The sequence below is a fragment of the Cucurbita moschata genome, unplaced genomic scaffold, assembly GCF_002738365.1.
Source record: "Cucurbita moschata cultivar Rifu unplaced genomic scaffold, Cmos_1.0 Cmo_Scf00047, whole genome shotgun sequence".
Taxonomy (NCBI): domain Eukaryota; kingdom Viridiplantae; phylum Streptophyta; class Magnoliopsida; order Cucurbitales; family Cucurbitaceae; genus Cucurbita; species Cucurbita moschata.
In genome coordinates this window covers 1,281,361-1,301,392 of record NW_019268563.1, presented here as the reverse complement: position 1 = coordinate 1,301,392, position 20,032 = coordinate 1,281,361, and the positions used below count along the sequence as shown (strand labels likewise).

The window sequence follows — 20,032 nt, the reverse complement described above, 5'->3', positions numbered from 1 at the left end:
ATCAACATTTTAATGACGTGATGTAAAGTAACATCTTTATACATCTGATGAATTCATCATTTCACAATGTTTCATTCATAATCTTTGGTCTTTTGTATGGAATGTATAAATTCATATCTGTGGTACCTCTAAAACATATACATAATCATGTTTATGGTATCTCATATAAAATATGCACATACATAATCGATCAATTGAAAAATACATAAATAAAAGTCACATGGTACATGTTATTCATGTACAAAAACAAAGTTCATTTTATCCTACTACATTCATAAGTTGATCGTACATAATACATGGTTCATGTGGTATGTGGTACATGTTATGATGTTCTTAAACTATCGTAAGTTAATCGTCACCTAAGCTCAACTTTAATGAAGTTCATTTCATTCTATTACATTCAAATCAATCGTGCAAATTGATTATAAAAATCTTTATAGGGTTAATATAACTTAATCATTTGTTATTATCCAAATAAAACAATAACTAAAGTGGATTATATCGTCTTCGTTTGATCCTGTAAAATGGATAAAAATCATTTAAAAATCACTATTCAAATGATTGACTAATTATCACTTGAAAGTGATTATAAATTCTTTTAAAATCATTTATCTTCTATTGCCAAACACATTTATTCTAAAAATCACTTTTAAAAAATGCATTATTTAAATGAGTTAATAAGCATTACCAGAGAGCTCATAAGCATCTATACCATAAACTCAATTTTCGAATGAAAAAGATATGGGGTAGAATCATAAGCATAGAATACGACCCTAATCAAAATACAATCAAAATGCATACATTTGTCTCATACACTATTGGAATAGTGAGAATAGATATGTTTGACATCTCAAATGGACTATATAATTGGAGATACCATTGTTTATGGTACAAAAATTCCAATAAAAATGAAAAATGTCCTACCTTCGTAATTGGAAGTAACCAATCAAGTTTACGACGAAACTTAGAAATCAATCACCGATCCAATTTGAATACCTTCACAAGATAAATCTCAACAGAAAGCTTAAGAGTAACGACCTTCAATAGTTCCTCATATAAAATTTACTCGAATCTGTGGACTAAAAAGATGATTATTCCCACTCCTAATTTATAACTCAATAATGACTATGGTACAGAACTAAAGGAATGAAAGATTTTATTCATTACTTCAAATAATGTTCATAAATGGTCACAAGCTTGTAATTTCTCCAGTGACTCGCACATCACCACATCCAGATTATTGGTGGGAGATCTTATTAAGTTAAACAATCTGAAAGCTCAGACAACTATTTACTATCTAATACTAAAGGTCCCTACAGCAACAATTTGGGATCATAAGGCCAGCCTTTTTCACCTACAGCCGCCCATACAATGAAAGCATATCCTTCAATTCATTGGCTTCAGTCTCCAAACTCTCAAAGCTTACGGAACTAGGTATTCTCCATTTCCAGTTTCCGAACTGTGACAATTACAAACATATCTTACTTACACATGGAACCATCATAGCAATCAAATAATTCATACACAATCTAAAATTATTCACATTTTTCTTCTAAATAAAGTTTCCTATTGAATGAAAGGTCGTTTTTTCCAGTACTGCACAGATTGAGATGGTATAAAATCAAAGAATCAAAAGATGGGGGCTGGGGGCTACTGAAAACACCAGTGGTACCATTCTCTTTGTAATCAAAGATGAAAGAAGAGGCACTGAAATGGCGGAATGGCATTCAACTTAGATACTTAATGCTGAGCTTTATGATAGTCAACAACCAGAGTAATCGGAGATTTGAGTATGAAGGTACAGTTACCTGTGTTGCTGGAATGTTCATCCTTGCAGAATTCCCTAGCCGAAGAACATCTTGTATAGGTATTATAGCAGTTTGTGCCACAGAAGATAATGCTGTCCGGATGAGAGCCCAGGGGATGTCATCTTTCTCAGTAATTGAGAGATACTTCTGTACCTGTATTAACAATCGAGAAAACACGTCAAGTACAACAAACGTGGGGATATGAGGATTTAAACCTCTGACCTCAAGTGAAGAAGCTAGGCTCATGTTGGCAACAAATTGTTTTTTTTTTAAGTTTTTCTATGGGTTTTCTTTTCTTTACGCTTTTCATTGAATTAGCAAAACGTTCGCCCCCAAGAAGAAAAAAAGAAGTCACCAGAAAAAGGAAAAACAGGTGTGCTTGGTCTTCTTCCGTACATAATATCCTGACTGATTTCCCACCCATTTATCATTCCAAAATGAAGCCCTTCCATTCCCATTCTTGACTACCACAAAATTCCCCATGTGGCCTTTCAGATTCTTAACATTCCATTGAGGTTTCTTGCACATCCTGCTTTCTTTTCTTCAGTATAGTAGCCGTTCTCTCTTCTACCAAGAACGCTAATCGTTTCGCTAGCAACCATTTTGTGGCATAAATTATTTATTTCCTTTGAATCCTCCAGACATTTAGATAATGAAGCCTCATTCTTCTTGCTCACGTCGTCAATTCCCAGTTGTCTGTCCTCCATAGATTCGGTAACTTATTCCAAATGTTCTAGTTTGAAGAGATCATTGAAAAAGAAGCATTCCGACCAAAAGATCGTGTGGTTTTTAACACACATTGGTAACTAGGCTTGGGTTGAAAGTCGCTAATCTTCACTGCCTTCTCCTTTTTCTTTGAGCACAAGTTAAAGTACTCATTCCAAAAGAATTCCTAAAACAAATCAGCTTTCAAGGTGTTCCGAAACATTGTAAGGAACTCTTGATATCCATATCGCCAGAGACATCTAATCTGCCCAAATGTTTAATAGCCTCAACCATCTCTAGCTCCCAAGGGCTTTCCATCTGTGTGGAACCATCTCTAGCTCCCAAGGGCTTTCCATCTGTGTGGTCTATTGCAGATATAGGTTCTAGAATTATCTTTACTAGTATCAAACCTGAAGAATGGACACAAATAGTAAAATAGCAGAAAAGAGACTTTTAAGCAATTCAAAGGATCTATAACGGCTCTCCCTGCATCTTATGTCACTTGGTCTACAAAGAATTGCAAAACAATCCTCTTCCTTCCATATATAGTACTACGGCTAATATCTTTAGTACTCTTTTATTAAAAAAAAAAAAAAAAAAAAAAAAAAAAAAGAACTCTTCTGGAATTGAATAACCTGCAATTAATAGCTTTGCCCAAGAAATGACTAATGAATATATTAACTTCATCAAGGATAAACAATAGGGGAACCCCAGGGAGACATACTACTTTCAAAAGAAACTGGCCACAGTTTTAGCACTAAAAGGTTGGCGGAGGAAAATGAAATGACCATACTAAAGTAATCCACAACAGAAATAGTGCCATAGCCCTTAGATTTGGGTCGGTCATCAATGAAAATCATGGTGATAACTTCCCAAATAAGATTGAAAATCAGCAAGGTATTCAATAGATTAACATTCCCATAGATCAAGCGTATGGTTCAACTTCTACTCATCCAATTCCCAACAGGTTTCATAATGATGTAACTACCCTTCTGTCCACACGCCACTTCCTGGATACACGCTTGACTATTGTTCTATTACTATAGTCCTTGAAAACCCTTTATGTTTCCTTGAAAACCCTTTATGTTACAAGTCCCAATCTATATATTTTGATCTTATCCTGCACAGCATAGCATCTAACCTATCTGAGTGCTAATTTACTTCTGAAACAAGATAACATTCCCAACAACCGTTTGTCCTACTTTTGATCTTCCACTTCCTTCGATTTTTTGTAATGAGTGCTAAACATGCTGTGGATTTCTTCACACACAACCAGACTACCTCCTAAACATGGTCTTCTATTTTTCTCAGACTTCCCTTTCATCCTTTTAAAACGCTTAGATTCTTCCAACAGACGCCCACACGTTCTCCCATCCTCCATTCTTTCAAAGTGGTTATGTAAAATACACACCGTAATACCATCATTTTCTCCCCTTTGCTGTTTGTAGCTCGACTGTATAAAGCAAATTTTCATGTGTCTCATCTTTGAGGCCCCATTTTCTTTCCTTGGGAACATAACCTGTGGAGTTCATGTGATATTCATTACGGTGGTTGTCATGGGCCTTTCCCGTGAAGCTTTATCCTTCAATGGGCCTCTCTTTGGATTTCTTAAAATATTTATTTCATTCTTTTCTTACTGTTACTAATGTTACTATGTTTTCATTTATGTTCAAACTAATACAAAAACTAGTAGCTTTGCAACAATATACAGAAACCATTGTAGTTTTTGCATGTGTGAATGTGTTAGGTTCAGAGAAGGAGTGACAAACATTGGCCTTTTCTCCTTCATTCAAATTGTCCCACCAGCCAAGACTCTGCATTAAAACACTACAACAATTAACAGAATGACACCAAGAGAGAAGAATCTGCATTAGTTATTATGCAGATAAGATAAACAAATTGCAAAAAACTATAAATTTGACCAATTTAATATACTTGAATCAGATTAACATGCTTATTTGAAAACATCAGATTTTGCGACATATTGTAAGGAAAGGCAAGCAAAGAAATTATTACTGTATCATTATCATGAGTTCCCGTGTAGACAACTTGGCTAGATTCATGATTGTGGGGCGAATGCGGATTAGCAGAATCATTTCCAAAACCTGTTTGAACAAGATACATAAATAGCCAAGAATAACTTCAAGACAATCTCTTCAAAACAGAGACAATATATAACACTATACCAAACTGGAGGACAGCCATCCCAGGTGCCCCGATAGATCTTCTGAGACGAACCACATCTTCAGTAATAACTCCCTGTCATGAGATGGTATTACAAAGCTTGAACCAATGTAGCTAAAACTAAAAGAAAACGGAGTCCAAGTGGAACTATGTTCTGATACTTTCCAAAATAAAAGTGCACATTACTTAATTCATGAGGGACATTTTAAACACCAAACAGAGGGTTTTTGGTGAGATATGGGCAAGTTCAACCTCTAAAGCTTATGGCTTCAAAGATAAATTCAGAACCGATGTCGTTAGTCTGGAAACTTCGAACACGAAGGATGTGAAACCAATACAAGAAATCACATTGACACACTCAATTGGTCGAATTCATTACTTGATTATTATAAAAACATACCAAATCTTCTGCAATTATGTTGATCTTCCCAACGGCTCTGAATATGGCATCAAATAAAGATTTTCCTGGCCCTGCCTACTATCATAAAAAAATGCTACTGAAGAAGATACTATGATGTCATAGTACAATCTAAAAGAATCTGGAAAATTATAAGTCTGACCTTCCAACGTCCAATTGTAGCAATTTTTGCCTCTGTACATTTGCAACATATTAGCACAAACTACAAACCAGAGAAACAACACGTGAAGTAAGCTGACATGTTTGTTTCATAAAAGCCTACCAGAAGGAACTGCCCAGTACCCAGCAAATCCTCTAAAATGATCAATCCTGAATTCATCATATAGATTCTGTGCACGTTTAATGCGCTGTATCCACCAAGAAAAACCATCTTTCTCCATGGCGTTCCAATCATATAGAGGACTTTCAAGTTCCAAGAAAAAATCAATTAGTTAGAAAGCTATTTCTTGGCAGGTTTACTACAAATAAAATTTACAAACAAGAATTAACACAAATGGCGGAAACCTTTTGAGAAGTATTAGATAAATGAAAATAACAGGAAACGTTTACGGTGATATAATGAAAAATCACAGGATTTTTTTAGCATTCAAAAATTTAGCTTCTTGGTTGAATGCAAATCGCCAAGATTCTTTTTGCAATTACAGCCAATCAATGATTATCACAAATTAGAAGGCTTTCATTTGACAGCTTTGGCATTAGTGTAAATATTGAAAAAAAACTTGTTAAACTAAAATAAATTCAAAACCTTAAGTTAGTAGGTAAAATAGTTTTTATTTCATCTTAATATTTTATTTCTTAACACTTATCACAAAAAAAATACCCAAGACTTGTAGGAAGATTCATTTATTTGTCTCGCACATGTTCAAACATTGCTTTTACAGTTAGTATGGTAAGTCAGTTAATGCATGCCCCAGGACCAACTCACTTTGAAGCAATTTACAAGATCCTAAGATACTTAAAAGAAACCAGGAAAAGGCACACTGTTTAAGAAACATGACCATCTACCTGTGGAAATTTACACTAATGCTAACTGGACAAGTAGCATCACTGATAGAAGATTTAATTTTGGTTGTTTTCATTTTGTTCAAGGAAATCTAGTTACTTGGCGAAGCAAAAAATAAAGTATGGTGCCAAAAGTAGTGTTGAAGCTGAATTTAGGACTTTAGCACATGTATATGGATAATGAGCCTGTTGGAAGAATTATGATGAATTGTGGTGGCCAGAAGTAGTGTTGAAGTTGTTGAAGCTATTGAAGCTGAAATTAGAACTTTAGCACACGTATATCCATATACTTATTGAAACTGAATGGTGGTGGCCAAAAAGTGTTGAAGCTGAATATAGGACTTTAGCACAGGTATATGGATAAAGAGACTGTTCAACGTACTTAGATTTTCCTAGGTGATGCCTATGCATATTTATTGTGGCAATAAGGAAGATATCTCTACCGCTCATAATCTAGTCCTTCATGATAGAACAAAATACATTGAGGTAGATAAGCATTCCACAGAAAAGAAAATTGATGTTTAATATGTATTCCTTATCATCCAACTATAGAGAAAATTGCTGATGTTCTGACTAAGGGACTTCCGAAGCTACAGTTCGACAAACTAGTAAACAAGCTATAATGAAAAGATATCTTTAAAAGCTCAAGAGGGAGTGTTCGTTATTTCTTTTTTTATTAAAAAAAAAATAGGAATCTTTGTATTTATTGTATTAGAATTCATCTTTCCAGTAGATTATGCCCTTGTTTGTAAAGAGTTTTTCCTCCTATTTAAGAGGACATTTTCTTTGATTATGATATGCATAAAGTATTTTACCTCTAAATATTTATTGAACAAAGAAAATTAGAAAATGAGACAACAAAAGGTGGAATACTTGTTATGATCAATTAATTTGCATTAATAGAGAACATTAAAAACAGTCATTATGTGAACTTCAAAAATGACATGATTTAGTCAAGTAAGGAGAAATTATGTACGCACTTCGCATACAAACCAAGGGTTAATTGCTAGCGGGTAAAGAAACTCCTCTACTACATTTTCAAATTGTCAATCCTGTATAATTGGTTTTTACCCTTTCAGCCCCATCATCAACATTTTCCATTAAAAGCCAAACGACGACCATTTGAAAGGCATTTGGAGCTGTTTTCCTAGCCATCCTCACTCTATCCTACATTGCCAAGAATTTTAAGAAAACAAAAGAAAAAAGGAAACCGCTAGATGAAAGAGTTCTTAACTGGCTACCAGATTGTGATCGAAGCTAAAATTCATAGAAACCTTTTCCCTCACTGCTGATGTTAACAACAACCTAATCTTCGCCAGTTTATTTTACTATTTTGTTCGTAGGATATTCAGCAGTTAGTTCACTACTTTGTATTGTTAATTAGATCTAGTTTAGTTAGTTTGTTACTAGTTTAATGATAGACAACTATATATTGAGTTGCTAAGCATATATGATAGACAACTATATGTGTTGGGTATCACCAATTTTTTTATTTTTGATAGGAAATAAAGGTCTTCTTTTTTCAAAATATCACATCACATGTATGTAGATTCAAGCTCACAATCTTATAGAGGAAGTAGAGATGTCTTAACTGTTAAGTTGGCCATGCTGATAAGAAATGAAGGGTTTTAGCAGAAGTTGAGATACCTTAACTACTAAGCAATGCTAACGATGGGCTACCCATGATTATGTTCCTTTCTTTACGTTTTTTTTTTTTTTTTTTTTTTCCTTTGATTCAAATCAATTCCCCTATACCATATCCACTTCAGAATGAATTTTCTTCAAAAATCTAGATTAAAAATTTTAATTCTATGTCACAATCACACCAAACAAGAAAAAATGACCATATGTAATAACTACGGGAAAAAAGAGCATATTTCATAAAATAAAAATAAAAAAACAAAATGTAACAATCAACCATTTGAATGAGACAGGCACATTACACACCTTCCCCATAGTTGACCAGTTTCACTGAATGCATCTGGAGGCACACCACTCACTAGTACAGGAAAACCTTTCTTGTTCTGCCAGAAGATTAGTAGCATTAGCAACCAACATAATGGGAATATTTCATACAACATTGTCACTGTATCTACTCATCAAGAAGCACTATATACCAGCAAAAATTGCTTTTTATTAGCCCACACGTCTGCACTCTGATAGCCAACATATATAGGCATATCTCCCATTATAGTAATACCCTTCATATTTGCGTAGCTGCGAACTCTTTGCCATTGTCTCTGGAATAAAAACTGTTGAGCAATGAATATATTTATCTGCAAAAACAAAGGTACATGTGAGCAATTAGGCTACGACTACAGAAATCAGAAGCTCAAAAGTTGCATTCGCCCAAATCTTACGAAATCTCTCTCCCTTCGGTAAACATCTACTAAAGCTGAAAGATGCCGATTTTTTAAGGGTTCTGGCCATTCATACCAACTGAAACAATTTAGTCTGTTATCAATAGCAGCAAAATAAGCTGCATCTTCAAGCCAGCCTGCATAATCCAACAAGAAGAACAACAGAGAGAGTTAAAGGAAGTACAAAGAGCTGTACATACATACAAATATATACATTCCATTGATGTGTGAAATTACACAAAAGATGGAGAGAAAGCCCAAGGCCGAAGGAGTTATAAAAGAATTCTTCAATTGTCAAAGTGTAGAAAAAAGAAAAACAGAGAATTCAATCACACGAAGTAATAGCAAGAAAAAAACAACACTAAAAGAAAAAACCAAGCATTCCATAGAAGCTCCTTGTTTTCCTTAAAGGGTTGGTCCAAAAGAAGGAAATTGATGAGAGAATGTGGGTCATTTGGAAGCACAACCAACCAGTTGAAAAGTTTTACATCATTCCAAAATCTTTGTCCAAAAAGACAGTGAATATATAAGTGAGATTGGTCCTCTCCACTGTGAATAACTGAGTTCGGTCCTCTCCACTGTGCTTTGCATAGGATGCACCCACCAACTAGAAGATATAGCCATGAAGGGAATGCACCTCTGGATACCATCTCACTAGTGTTTAGGGCTTTGTGTTAACGCTCCAAAATGAAGGCTCCAAAAATTAAGGGAGGAACTCTCCATCAAGTGATCGAGGCTATTGAGCAAGGATTCTACATAAAAACCACCGTTTATTTTGTGTGGCCAAACCCAATCATCACCATCCAAGGTCAAATAAAAATTGGAGGCTTAGGCTTAAATTAACCCATTCAGTGTTCATCATTCTTCAATAATCTTCTGAAATTCAAATCCCAATAGGCTAAAACTTTGTGTCACATATCTTTGACAAATACCGCATTTCTAGTGGTAATATAAAAGAATTGAGGAAAACAAAGGGCCAGAGGTCTATCACACAACCAGGAGCCATGCCAAAAGTTTGTAGATTCCATGTTGCCAACAGTTGTCCGGACATTAGGATGGATTAAGGCTTGGTGCTTCTAATATTCTTCTATGGGCCACGAGAGGAGTGAAGAGAGCCTTCTCCTTTTCTCCATAGTCACTTGGCTAAATGGACATGGTTTTTGTTTTTAATATATTGGACGCCTAAAACCTCATTGTCGATGGGGAGGACTTTTCTCGTTTAATCAGATGCTTATAGTTGCTGCGCAGTAGGGTCTTTCAAAGGAAATTCCTAAAAACTCATTTTCTCTATAAGAAACAGAACATATATTAAGCAAACAAAAATAGACAGCCTAGGGACAGAGGGGTGAGCAACCCTCTTCCCAAGAGAAACTAATGAAGCACAGCCTCCCATCTTGGAGCATTTGACCTAGGCTATAATTGCAAAAGAAAAACAAAACAAAACAAAACAAAAATCTTGCTGAAGGCAACAAAGTGAAGAATTGGTTTGTACAATATTAAAAAAGAACTCAAAAGTATGACTAGTCTTCAAAAACCCTCCAGTTTCATTCCTTCAAAATTTCACAAAACATGGCCGCTGAACACCTCCACAACTCCGTTGCTTTTCTGCTAAGGTTCCATCCCCTTAAAGCTTCAGTAAGCCACTATCATCGGAAAAAGGACATTGAAGGAACAAATGGTCCACATTTTCATTGCCCCTAACACACAAACTGCAAACCAAGGAAGAAAGAGTCCATGCTTGAAACTTCCTTTGGATCCCACTCCAAAGGAACACTTCTATCCTTTTTGGAACACTGAAATTCCATATCAAATCAATCATGGGAGTTTTGTGTTTAAGGGAGGTTTCAGTCAACTTGATGAAAGCAGAATTAGTAGGAAAAAAACCCTGATTTCTCAAGGGACCGCAAGCTCTATCCATATTGTCGCCCAACCTCACAGTGTCGATCAAGCCAACTTTACTTATCCAGCTAGCAAATTCTCTGTCCGGATGCCTCTTCTAAAACTGAGGTCCCAATCATTTGTATCTGCCTTCCAGAAATCAGCAACCGTGGCTTCTTTTTTCTGGGAGATAATAAAACTGAGGTCCCAATCATTTGCATCGTTAAATGACTAAAATAGTCCACTATAAGAATAAAGAGAAATGCCGATAGGGGAAAACCTCGCCGAAGGGATCTAGTAGCATATTTTACCACAAGGTGGCCCATTAATGAGAATGGAGAAGTTTGGCAGTGAGATACATCCTTTGATCCACTTTCTCCACAATTACCCATAGTTTTTCGCCACAAGATTATTGTTGAGGGAAGTTTAATCCACATTATCAAAAGTTTTCTTAATATCAAGCAACAAGATAGTCCTTTTTTTTTTTTCTCTTCCATTCATTCACAAGTTCATTGACAAAGGGAGATGCATTAAGGATTTGATGGCCTTCAACAAAAGACAATTGATAATCAAAAACCGTGAGAGGAAGTACCTTCTTGAATCTTTCTAAGACAACCTTAGCAATGATCTGGTACAGGTGTAGTTAAGCAGATAAATCTGTAATCATTGACTTTACATGTGCCCACTTTCTTAGGGATGAGACAAATGTAGATCTCATTTGATGTGGCATTGGTAATCCCATTCTTAAAAAAAGTTTTGGAACTCGTGAGGTTCTGTTTAAGGATGTTCCAAAATTTTGGAGGAATTCAACCGTAAAGCCATTGGAACCAGAAGATTTATTAGCGCCTAAATAAACTACAGCATGTTTAACCTCATCCCCTGAAAAGTCGGTTTCCAAAGATGAAGCTTGTGTGGCTGAAATGAGATCCCAATGTGTGATCTGTAGAAGGGATAGATTAGCCTGTTTCTTGGAATAGAGCTGGAAAAAAAATGAACTTTCATTATCTGAGAGATAATTCCGGCCCTGTAGAGGTATAATTTTTGCAATGGTGCTTTTTCTCTTCTTTGTGGCCATAATTTGGTGAAAGAAAGAAGAGCCTATATCCCCATACTTAAGCCATCTGGTCTTGCAGTTTTTCCTCCAAAGAGGCTCCTCGTGTTTTTTCAATATCAACTTTCATTGAGAAAAAAACAAAGGCATACAAAAAACCAAACTCACAGAAGGGAGCCCAACTAAGAAAAAGGCTCCAACTATGCATGATAAAGCCTATAGAATAATTAAAAAAAATATTAGAAACCGAAACCTAACAGAGAGAAGGATAGAGTAGCGATCGGATTTTGTTGGATAGAAAGGATAGAAAGAGTCTCTAAGAAAGATATTAGAAATCGAAACCCATATGGCTCTAAGAAACCCAGATGATATCGGAAGGATAGAAAGAGGTCCCAACTAAGAAAGGAATGCCTCTCGATTTTGTTCGCTTGGGATCAAGTCACCCAATTCTTCAATATTATCAATAATGGGAATCTCATATATAACCTCATTTTTAGGCAGTTCAGCACCCAAGCATATCACCGTTCCTTCAGACATTTGAATTTTGCATAAAACCATGGACCGACCATCCATTGGGAAAAAAGAGTGATGCTGCATCCACATATTTTCAAAACAAAATAGGGTAGGACCCCAATTTGCATGGCCAACAGAGAGAAGGATAGAGTAGGATCGGAAGTGGATCTGTCAAGCCTTCTTACTGTAGCTACAACAAATTTTTCCTAAGATCTTATCTGTAGAGAAAAGCAGTCAATCAAAGGGAAGGTGAGTCACGGAAATCAAACCAGTGTATAGACCAACTTGCAAGGGGAAATCCTTGAGTGATGACTTTTCAATGAAAGAGTTACAAAACCTCATATTCCTTGCGTTTTATCCTCCATTTGAATTCTCAAAAGACCATCTCCTAACATTGAAAATTGCCTCCCGACAGACAATAATCAGTTAGCTCTTGCCAATCTATTAAGTTAGATGATTAATTAATTAGCCCGCAGACTTTATTAGATGGTCAAGCTAACGCTGCCATTCAGTAAAACTGAAAACTAGGGGATAACTACCGAAGTATCCATGCAAACTAGAATCATTTTGGACAACCATCTCAAAATCTTTGAAATCTTTCTCTTTTTCTTCTTCTACATCCAACAGTGGCAAATAAAAATTTTAGTGAGAGCTTTGGAAGATCTGTGTTTGCCTACACTAAAGGAGGAACAACTTGACAATTAATTACGTATTAAAAATCCGGTTCATGAGAGGATTTATGCTCAAGTAACTTTTGTAGTTCAGCATAACTGAATTTTGGTAGCAGTTGTTACCAACTCTACAGCTGACCAGATCCAGCCATTGAAGAGGTTAGCAGGCTAATTTGAACCTCTTTTCTTGAAGTAATTGAGGCTTGAATTAAATTGACAGGTCTAAGAAAGAATCAAGTGACTTATTGTCTGAGAAACTTTCACTAACTTAAGCCCTCTATTAAGTTGATAGAAAGGATCTGCTCGCATATAATTTTTAACAATCAACAAGATGAGCTAAATATTGCTACAAACTAAAAGGTTTTCTGCAAAATATTAAAGGTGAACAGTGAGATCAGTTCAATTATATTAAAAACTCACTTGATATATTAGGGTCTCTACAAAATTCTTCAAGCTGCCTTTTAAGTTCACCGTCACTGTGAATTAACCTTTCTGCAGCCTATGACAGAACCAAAGAAAACCATCAAAGAAATTTGCAGGTTATATTAAAATATTAAAAAAAAAACACTATAGAAAGTAACTTTGTGCTTGCAAATCTGTATTGAGATCATGAAAAAATATGCACTAGAGTGTAAACATAAGATTGACCCCTCTGAATCAGACGATGAAACAGGTTACCTCCACAGCAAGTTTCTTTTATCTCGCTTGCATAGTTTTAACTGTGTAAAACTTCATAGTTTCTACCCTGGCTGTTAAGTTGTTTCTCCTTTCTTTTTGAATATAATGTAACACACACACACACCCAGACAATTTCCTGTCCAAAACTAATAATGATAACTTTACAAAAATGGAGGAAGTTTGGGAGACAGATTGCATGTTGAAATTCATTTTCAAGTCACTTCTCATATCAAGCAATACTTAAATTTTGACATGCAACCACTCATAAGGGAGGAGACGGGAAAGATTAATTACAAACCTTTGCTATTAAGGGATCCTTTAAATCAGCAACAGCAGAGAAGTCTACATGGTTATCGTCGCTGCAAGTAACCATTCAGGGGCAGGATTACTTCATAGTGCTCCTTCATGAGAGATTACAACTGGATGCTAACAATTATTTCAATCTGCCAAAGAGTAAAGTTTCTTACACTGGTTTTGGCAGCTCATCTTTTGCGAGCAACCCATCCTTGACAAGCTCATCAAGAGAGATCAAGAGAGTGTTTCCGCAATTTGCATCCTGGAAGTTTGCATCAGATACGACAGAGAAACAGTGCATATCAGGGAAAAGTAACCAGATCAATAAAATTGTTGAAATTTATCTTGTAAATGAACATTTTTTTAATGTAAAACCAAGTGCCCATTAAGACAAATGGAAGAATACAACTCGGCAATAAAAAAAAAAAAAAAACTTCTAAATAACTTTTTTAAAATAGAAACCCACTTAAAAAAGAGCCTAACAAGCTTGTACAAAGTAAAATACTCAAAGATTACAAAAGAGGCTTCCACTACTAACCTATGAGATAATAAATAGCTATAAATAATCTTAGAAATAGACACCGAAAAAGTGGCAAGAAAAACTATCCATAAATCATCCTTCCTCCAAGGGCTAACAATTCTAGAACTTCCCCTATTCTTCTGGAGGCAAATATTCTTTGAAATAGAAGGGGGAAAAAAGTTGCACGCCATAGGATCTCTCCCTTGACCTGAAATGGCAAGTGATAAAACACCCCACTTGAGTATACCCATTATTAAAAACTGGACGCCACTATGGGACACACATCCAGACAGCCACCCTATCAACAGAGCTAAAAGTCAGCCAAAGGGTCTTTTCTCTATTGAGTTGCCTCACCTCCACCACCAATGTGTGACGTGATCTATTACAACCAGACATGCCAAGAGTCCCGTAGAAATAAATATTTTGATGATTGCATTGGTCCAGAAAACATAACAAGCACAGAAAGTGGCCAAATGAGGGAATGAAAGAAACAACCACTAGCAGGATCTGAGCTATATACACGAGCATAGACCACCTAAAAACCACCATTTATCACTTATCACAACTATTCACGTTCATCTCCCAATTTGGGAGTAAAGGAACTAAATTATTTATAGAAGGACCTCCAGCAAAAACCTTTGATCCACCATATTAACCTGATCGCATCTATCCCCATTTATGCTTTACAATTTGTGGAGGAAACTTTTACATGATGCATAAAGATAACTTTAAGTGTAGCCAACATTAACATAGTTTAGCGGTAAGACAACCACACATTCCTTTGAGGTCATAGTTTAAATTATCACCCCACATTTGTCGTAAGGAACTTCAAATAACGCCATGGCTGGCAGTATCATTGCGAATTTTAGTGAGAAGGAAATAACAGCCTCGAGGGGCAATATCATTCAAAGTAATTAGAATGTCTGCTGCATTCATGTTTTTAATTCCAGACAATACTAGGTGCAATCTGGGCTTAATCTCCAATAAATTAAACATTCCAAAATTACGGAAAAAATGGGGAAAAATAAAGTGGCAACTCCAACAAAGAAGGCAATCCAGACCCAGGGGTAATACTGAGCCTAACTCAAGGCAATACATATTGGGATGTAAATAAACAAATGTATCAACCAGTTCCCAAATGGCAAATCCTATTTTATGGCATTCATGGAGATGGTGTTCAGGTACATTCTTTTACGAGTATTCTCTATTGCCTATATTGTGGTAAACTGCATTTCCTCACCAGTCACATCATCCCAACCCCCACCCCAAACATAGGAAAGATAAAGAAACAGAAGATAGAAGAGGGCAGACGGGAAGAAAGAGAATTATAAGATTGGTTGACAGGATTGACAGGAAAAGTCATCACCTGGCCTGAGTAGGGTGATCCCTCTTCGTTAGCCTTCCTTCCTGGGGGAACCAAAGGAAGAACCTGAAAAGTGGCATCAGTCAACCAAAATTGATCAAATTCCAAAATTAACACAGATTTTCCCTATCCTGTAAACAAATATATATGTATATAAATTTTTAAAAAATAAAGAAAAATTCATTTTTCCCCTCAACATTTTCAAGTTCATGCTCATTGTGCTATACTTTCAAGTACAACACTACAAGTTACCAAGACTATGGAATCCTATATGTCTCAGCTTCTTTGACATTCATTTCCATTTTTCTCAAACCGATCCCACCTCGGTTGGGGAGGAGAATGGAACACCCTTTACAAGGATGTGGAAACCTCTCCTAGCAGACTGCGTTCTAAAAACTTGAGGGGAAGCCCGAAAGGGGGAAAGCCCAAAGAGGACAATATATACAATGGGCTTCGGCCGTTACAAATGGTATTAGAGCCCAACACAGAGGAGACCGAGCCTCAAAGGGGTGGACACGAGGCGGTGTGCCAGCAAGGATGCTGGCCCGAAGGAGGTGGATTTGGGGGGTCCCACATCGATTGAAGAAGGGAATAAGTATAATAAGGACGCTGTGCCCGAAGGGGTGGATTGTGAGATCCCACATCGGTTGGGGAGGAGAACGAAACACCCTTACAAGGGTGTGGAAATCTCTCCCTAGAAGAGGCATTTTAGAAACATTGAGGGAAAGCCCGAAAGGGAAAGCGGAAGAGAACAATATCTGCTGGCAGCGGGCCTGGGCCGTTACAAAGACTCCCATAAACTAATAAAAGAAATATACACAAGCCATAATTTATTTTTCTTGCCCCTGGTTGGACGACCGAACAAATGGGCAATCAGATGTGAAATTCTTGAAGAGGAACAGGGAAAAGGCCACTCAAATTTGCTGCTTCCTAGATTCAAGAAATTGCAGTATTTATGCATTGAACATTTTGAAAATTTGCCTCAAGGGCCCAATTACTTATCTAATAATCAACTGCAAGTCTATAACAACGAGACAGGAAATATAGCTCCAAAACATTCCAAGGCAACCAAGAGACGAGTGGTAAGAACCAAACCTGCCAAACAGAGAATCCCGCTTCATGAAGCCAGTCGATAAATCTAAACGCCTCATCTCCAAGATCACCAATGCCATAAGGTCCACGAAACGACGTAGGATGTAGGAGAACACCCGCTCTTCGCCGAACATCAGGATCCGACTTCGGAAACCATTCGCCATATCCGACCGGAAAATCTTCCCCCACAGTAACTGCATCGAAAACGGTGCTCACTTTCAGATTGTGGGAAGAGGAAGAAGATGAGAGAATGTTGAATCTCCTGGTGGACAGGAACGTAGTAATGGCGTTGAAAGGCACAGGCGACGACAATGGGGAATTCCGAAGCTTGGGAAATAGAGGAAAAGGGGAGAGAGAGGTTGAGATCGCCATTGTTGCAGAATTGAGCTCGAAAACAGAGAGTTAGGCAGGAAAGTAGGAGAGATGAGGTGACTGAGAAGCAATCTTCTGGATCTGTTGGGTAGCGAAGGGCATTAAATACTTAAATTTGTAAGATCATGCATCTTCTTTTTTTACCTTTTTTTTTTTTTTTATTTTAATGATAAAATTGTCATTAAATTTTAGATTTTAAAAATTAAAGCTAATAATAGAAAGAAAAAAACTCGTTATATTTTTTTTTTTAAGAAATTGTTTCACAATATATATAATTCATTCTATTTAACCTTTTTTTTAATGTAAAATAAAATAAATTAAGAATTATTTTAGAAATAAAGATATTTAAATATTTTTAAAAAATATTATGTATTTTTATAAACAAAAAATATCTAGATATTTTAGGAATAAATCGTCTAGCTCCGTAAATATCTCTCCACCCATATTAAGTGTCTCGTAATTTCTTCTTGATTGATGTTAATAAAAATAATGTGAGTATTTCCCACTGAACAATTTTGTTCAGTATTGTGCGTAGAAACAAATTAAAGAGGAAGGAGATGAAGTGTGAGAAATTTGTGAGTGGTCAAAGGTGATTAGGCTCGTGAAGTAAGGGTGCACGAGCTGGTTCGTTTCTGTTTGTTTGTTTTTCAACTCAATTTTGAATAAAAACCCTAAATTTATTTATTATTAGGACTTATCGGAGGAGTTTGGAGAGTATTGTCGTATTATGAGCATTTTTAGCGTGAAGGGAAAATATCGACACGAGTAAGTAGTTGTTTGGAGTTCTCGTTCAAGTTTTCACTTATAAAATGGGATGAGCTTATTAATTGTATAACTGAAGTTTCACCCATGTGAATATGAGCTAGATATACGTGATTATCGTATAGACGATGTAAATTATTTATGATTGGATTACAAATATATTGGAATTGATGACTATGCTTCTATATTTTATATTTAATGGTCTATCGTGACACGTAAATTACTAGGTAGAGTCGTGTGAAGGTTGAGTCAGCTAACCCTTGCACGTGATCCTATCTCACAAGGGGTTCATCTAGTAGTTATACTATCTGGTAGTAGCTAGATAGACTATAGTGATGATCCTGTTCCGAGGAATGGGTGTTTACAAATGTGCTTTATAGCTTGATAGATGATAGATCGGAACAGTAAATTGCCTACTAATCTACTAGAGCTCGTGGAACATGTTGAGTTGCCTACTAATCTACTAGAGCTCATGGAACCACTGACTCACATGTTGAGTGCTAGGTTAGAGCCACGGTTGAGCTAACCACCTGATTGAAATGTTGAGTGCTAAGTTAGAACCACGGTTGAGCGAACTACCTGACTGACATGTTGAGTGTTGTGTTAGAGCCACGGTTGAGCGAACCACCTGATTGACATGTTGAGTGCTAGGTTAGAGCCACGGTTTAGCGAACCACCTGACTGAAATGTTGAGTGCTAGGTTAGAACCACGGTTGAGCGAACTACCTGACTGACATGTTGAGTGTTGTGTTAGAGCCACGGTTGAGCGAACTACCTGACTGACATGTTGAGTGCTGTGTTAGAGCCACGGTTGAGCGAACCACCTAATTGACATGTTGAGTGCTAGGTTAGATCCGCTATCGAGCTGTTAGCTATTACAAGTTAGCTCCACTATCGAGCTGTTAGCTATTACAAGTTAGCTATTTACTGCATAAATTTTATATCCATTCATTTATAAATAACGCTTAACGCACGTAATAATATACATACGTATATATATATATTAAAGTTGTAATTAAATTAAAAAAGTGGTTATGAAAATAATATTAAAGTTTTTATTCCCCAACGTCGTTAAATTCTTACAAAAAAGATACTAAGCTCCGGCCCATTATTTTCCTCCGGGCTCAACATGTAAAACGTCTCCGAATCCCTGGACCCCACCACCCGTTCAAAGTGGGCCCTCATGTATGCCATCTCACCATCGGGGCCCTCCACGTCAGAGTTTCCCGGCAACACTCCGGCACCCATGGACACCGGCCGGAGAATCTCCATAACTTTAAGATCTTCATCGGAGGCTGCCCTTTTAACGCCATACCCAGTTTTCTTACCGTTACAAAACATGGACCATAACGGCTCCTCCATGAGCTTGGTCTTGTCGGCCTTGTCGGTTCTCTTCTCGCACTCAAGCGCGATCCTAACCATCCCCGAGCTCATCTCCCTCTGCAGCACGTTGGTCTGCATGGCTAGCTCGATCACCATGCTGGGGAAACTCCGTGGAGTCTCTTGCATCGATAAGCTCACGCGCCCTTTTCGGTACCCGAAGAGCGTCCCGGTCACGCGGCTCCCCGACGGCGTTCGGAGCGTTTCTGTTATCCCGGAGGGGAGTGGGGGGATCTTGCATGCCGGAGTTATGATGGGGAATGATCGGAAAACCGATCGGAAAACTCGGAAGACTTTGGTTTTGTTCTTCTTTCTCTTGGATGGGGGAACGAGGGAGGTGGATTGCAATAGCGACGGGGCTTGTGGCGGCGGTGGCGGAGGGGGCGGTGGAGCTGAGGAATCTATTGCAATGATGGCGGTGGAGGTGGTTTTTGGGTCTCCCATGAACCGACGGTAATGAAGCAACACTGTCATTGAGGAGAGCGTGAGAGTGCGAGAGGGAGAGAGAGAGGGTGGGGATGGCCGGTATAGACAGTTATTGGCCTGTGTTTTAGAATGGGTCCAGCCTCCTTAATTTTTGGAGCAATCAATCAATTTTGTCTACCAAAAAATAGAATTTTTCTTCTCTATTTTATGTTTTATTTCTACCATTATTTGATGCAACCTTTTACGTATGATTATTTGTAACCCCAGGAACATATAAGAAACATCACAACCCAACTTAAAAATAGAGGGTTCGGCTACGTTAGATTAGGTTACCAATCCAGCAAACGTGAACTTTTGGGTTGGTCTAAAAAAAAATTCTCAACCAAACCCAGACCATGAATACCCCTTGTTCCCAATTAACATGGTCCATATATGGGATGTCATTGGTCACTGCAACTCATCTGGTCATGCCATTGAGAATCGGCCCACGTGTCGTTTATAATATCAAGACATCCCGGACATCCATCCATCTAGGTTCTATCGAGGAATTAGGCC

General features: G+C 37.2%; 2 protein-coding genes across 2 annotated transcripts; both read right to left on the bottom strand.

The window, feature by feature from the left end:
* Positions 1–1,139: 1,139 nt before the first annotated feature.
* On the bottom strand, positions 1,140–16,989 carry LOC111434944 (4-alpha-glucanotransferase, chloroplastic/amyloplastic). Its single transcript, XM_023072273.1, has 16 exons — positions 16,541–16,989; positions 15,449–15,511; positions 13,736–13,824; positions 13,567–13,627; positions 13,011–13,089; positions 8,478–8,614; positions 8,235–8,393; positions 8,065–8,141; positions 5,378–5,517; positions 5,258–5,289; positions 5,098–5,172; positions 4,700–4,772; positions 4,530–4,618; positions 4,283–4,327; positions 1,809–1,961; positions 1,140–1,459 (listed from the first exon to the last, which is right to left on the bottom strand). Exons 1-16 carry the CDS (start codon positions 16,907–16,909, stop codon positions 1,355–1,357), a joined length of 1,746 nt encoding a protein of 581 aa, XP_022928041.1. The 5' UTR covers positions 16,910–16,989; the 3' UTR covers positions 1,140–1,354.
* A 1,753-nt stretch (positions 16,990–18,742) lies between these two features.
* LOC111434930 (protein MIZU-KUSSEI 1-like) lies at positions 18,743–19,525 on the bottom strand. Its single transcript, XM_023072252.1, has one exon. The coding sequence runs from the start codon at positions 19,523–19,525 to the stop codon at positions 18,743–18,745; it is 783 nt and encodes a 260-aa protein (XP_022928020.1).
* Between the last annotated feature and the right edge of the window lie 507 nt (positions 19,526–20,032).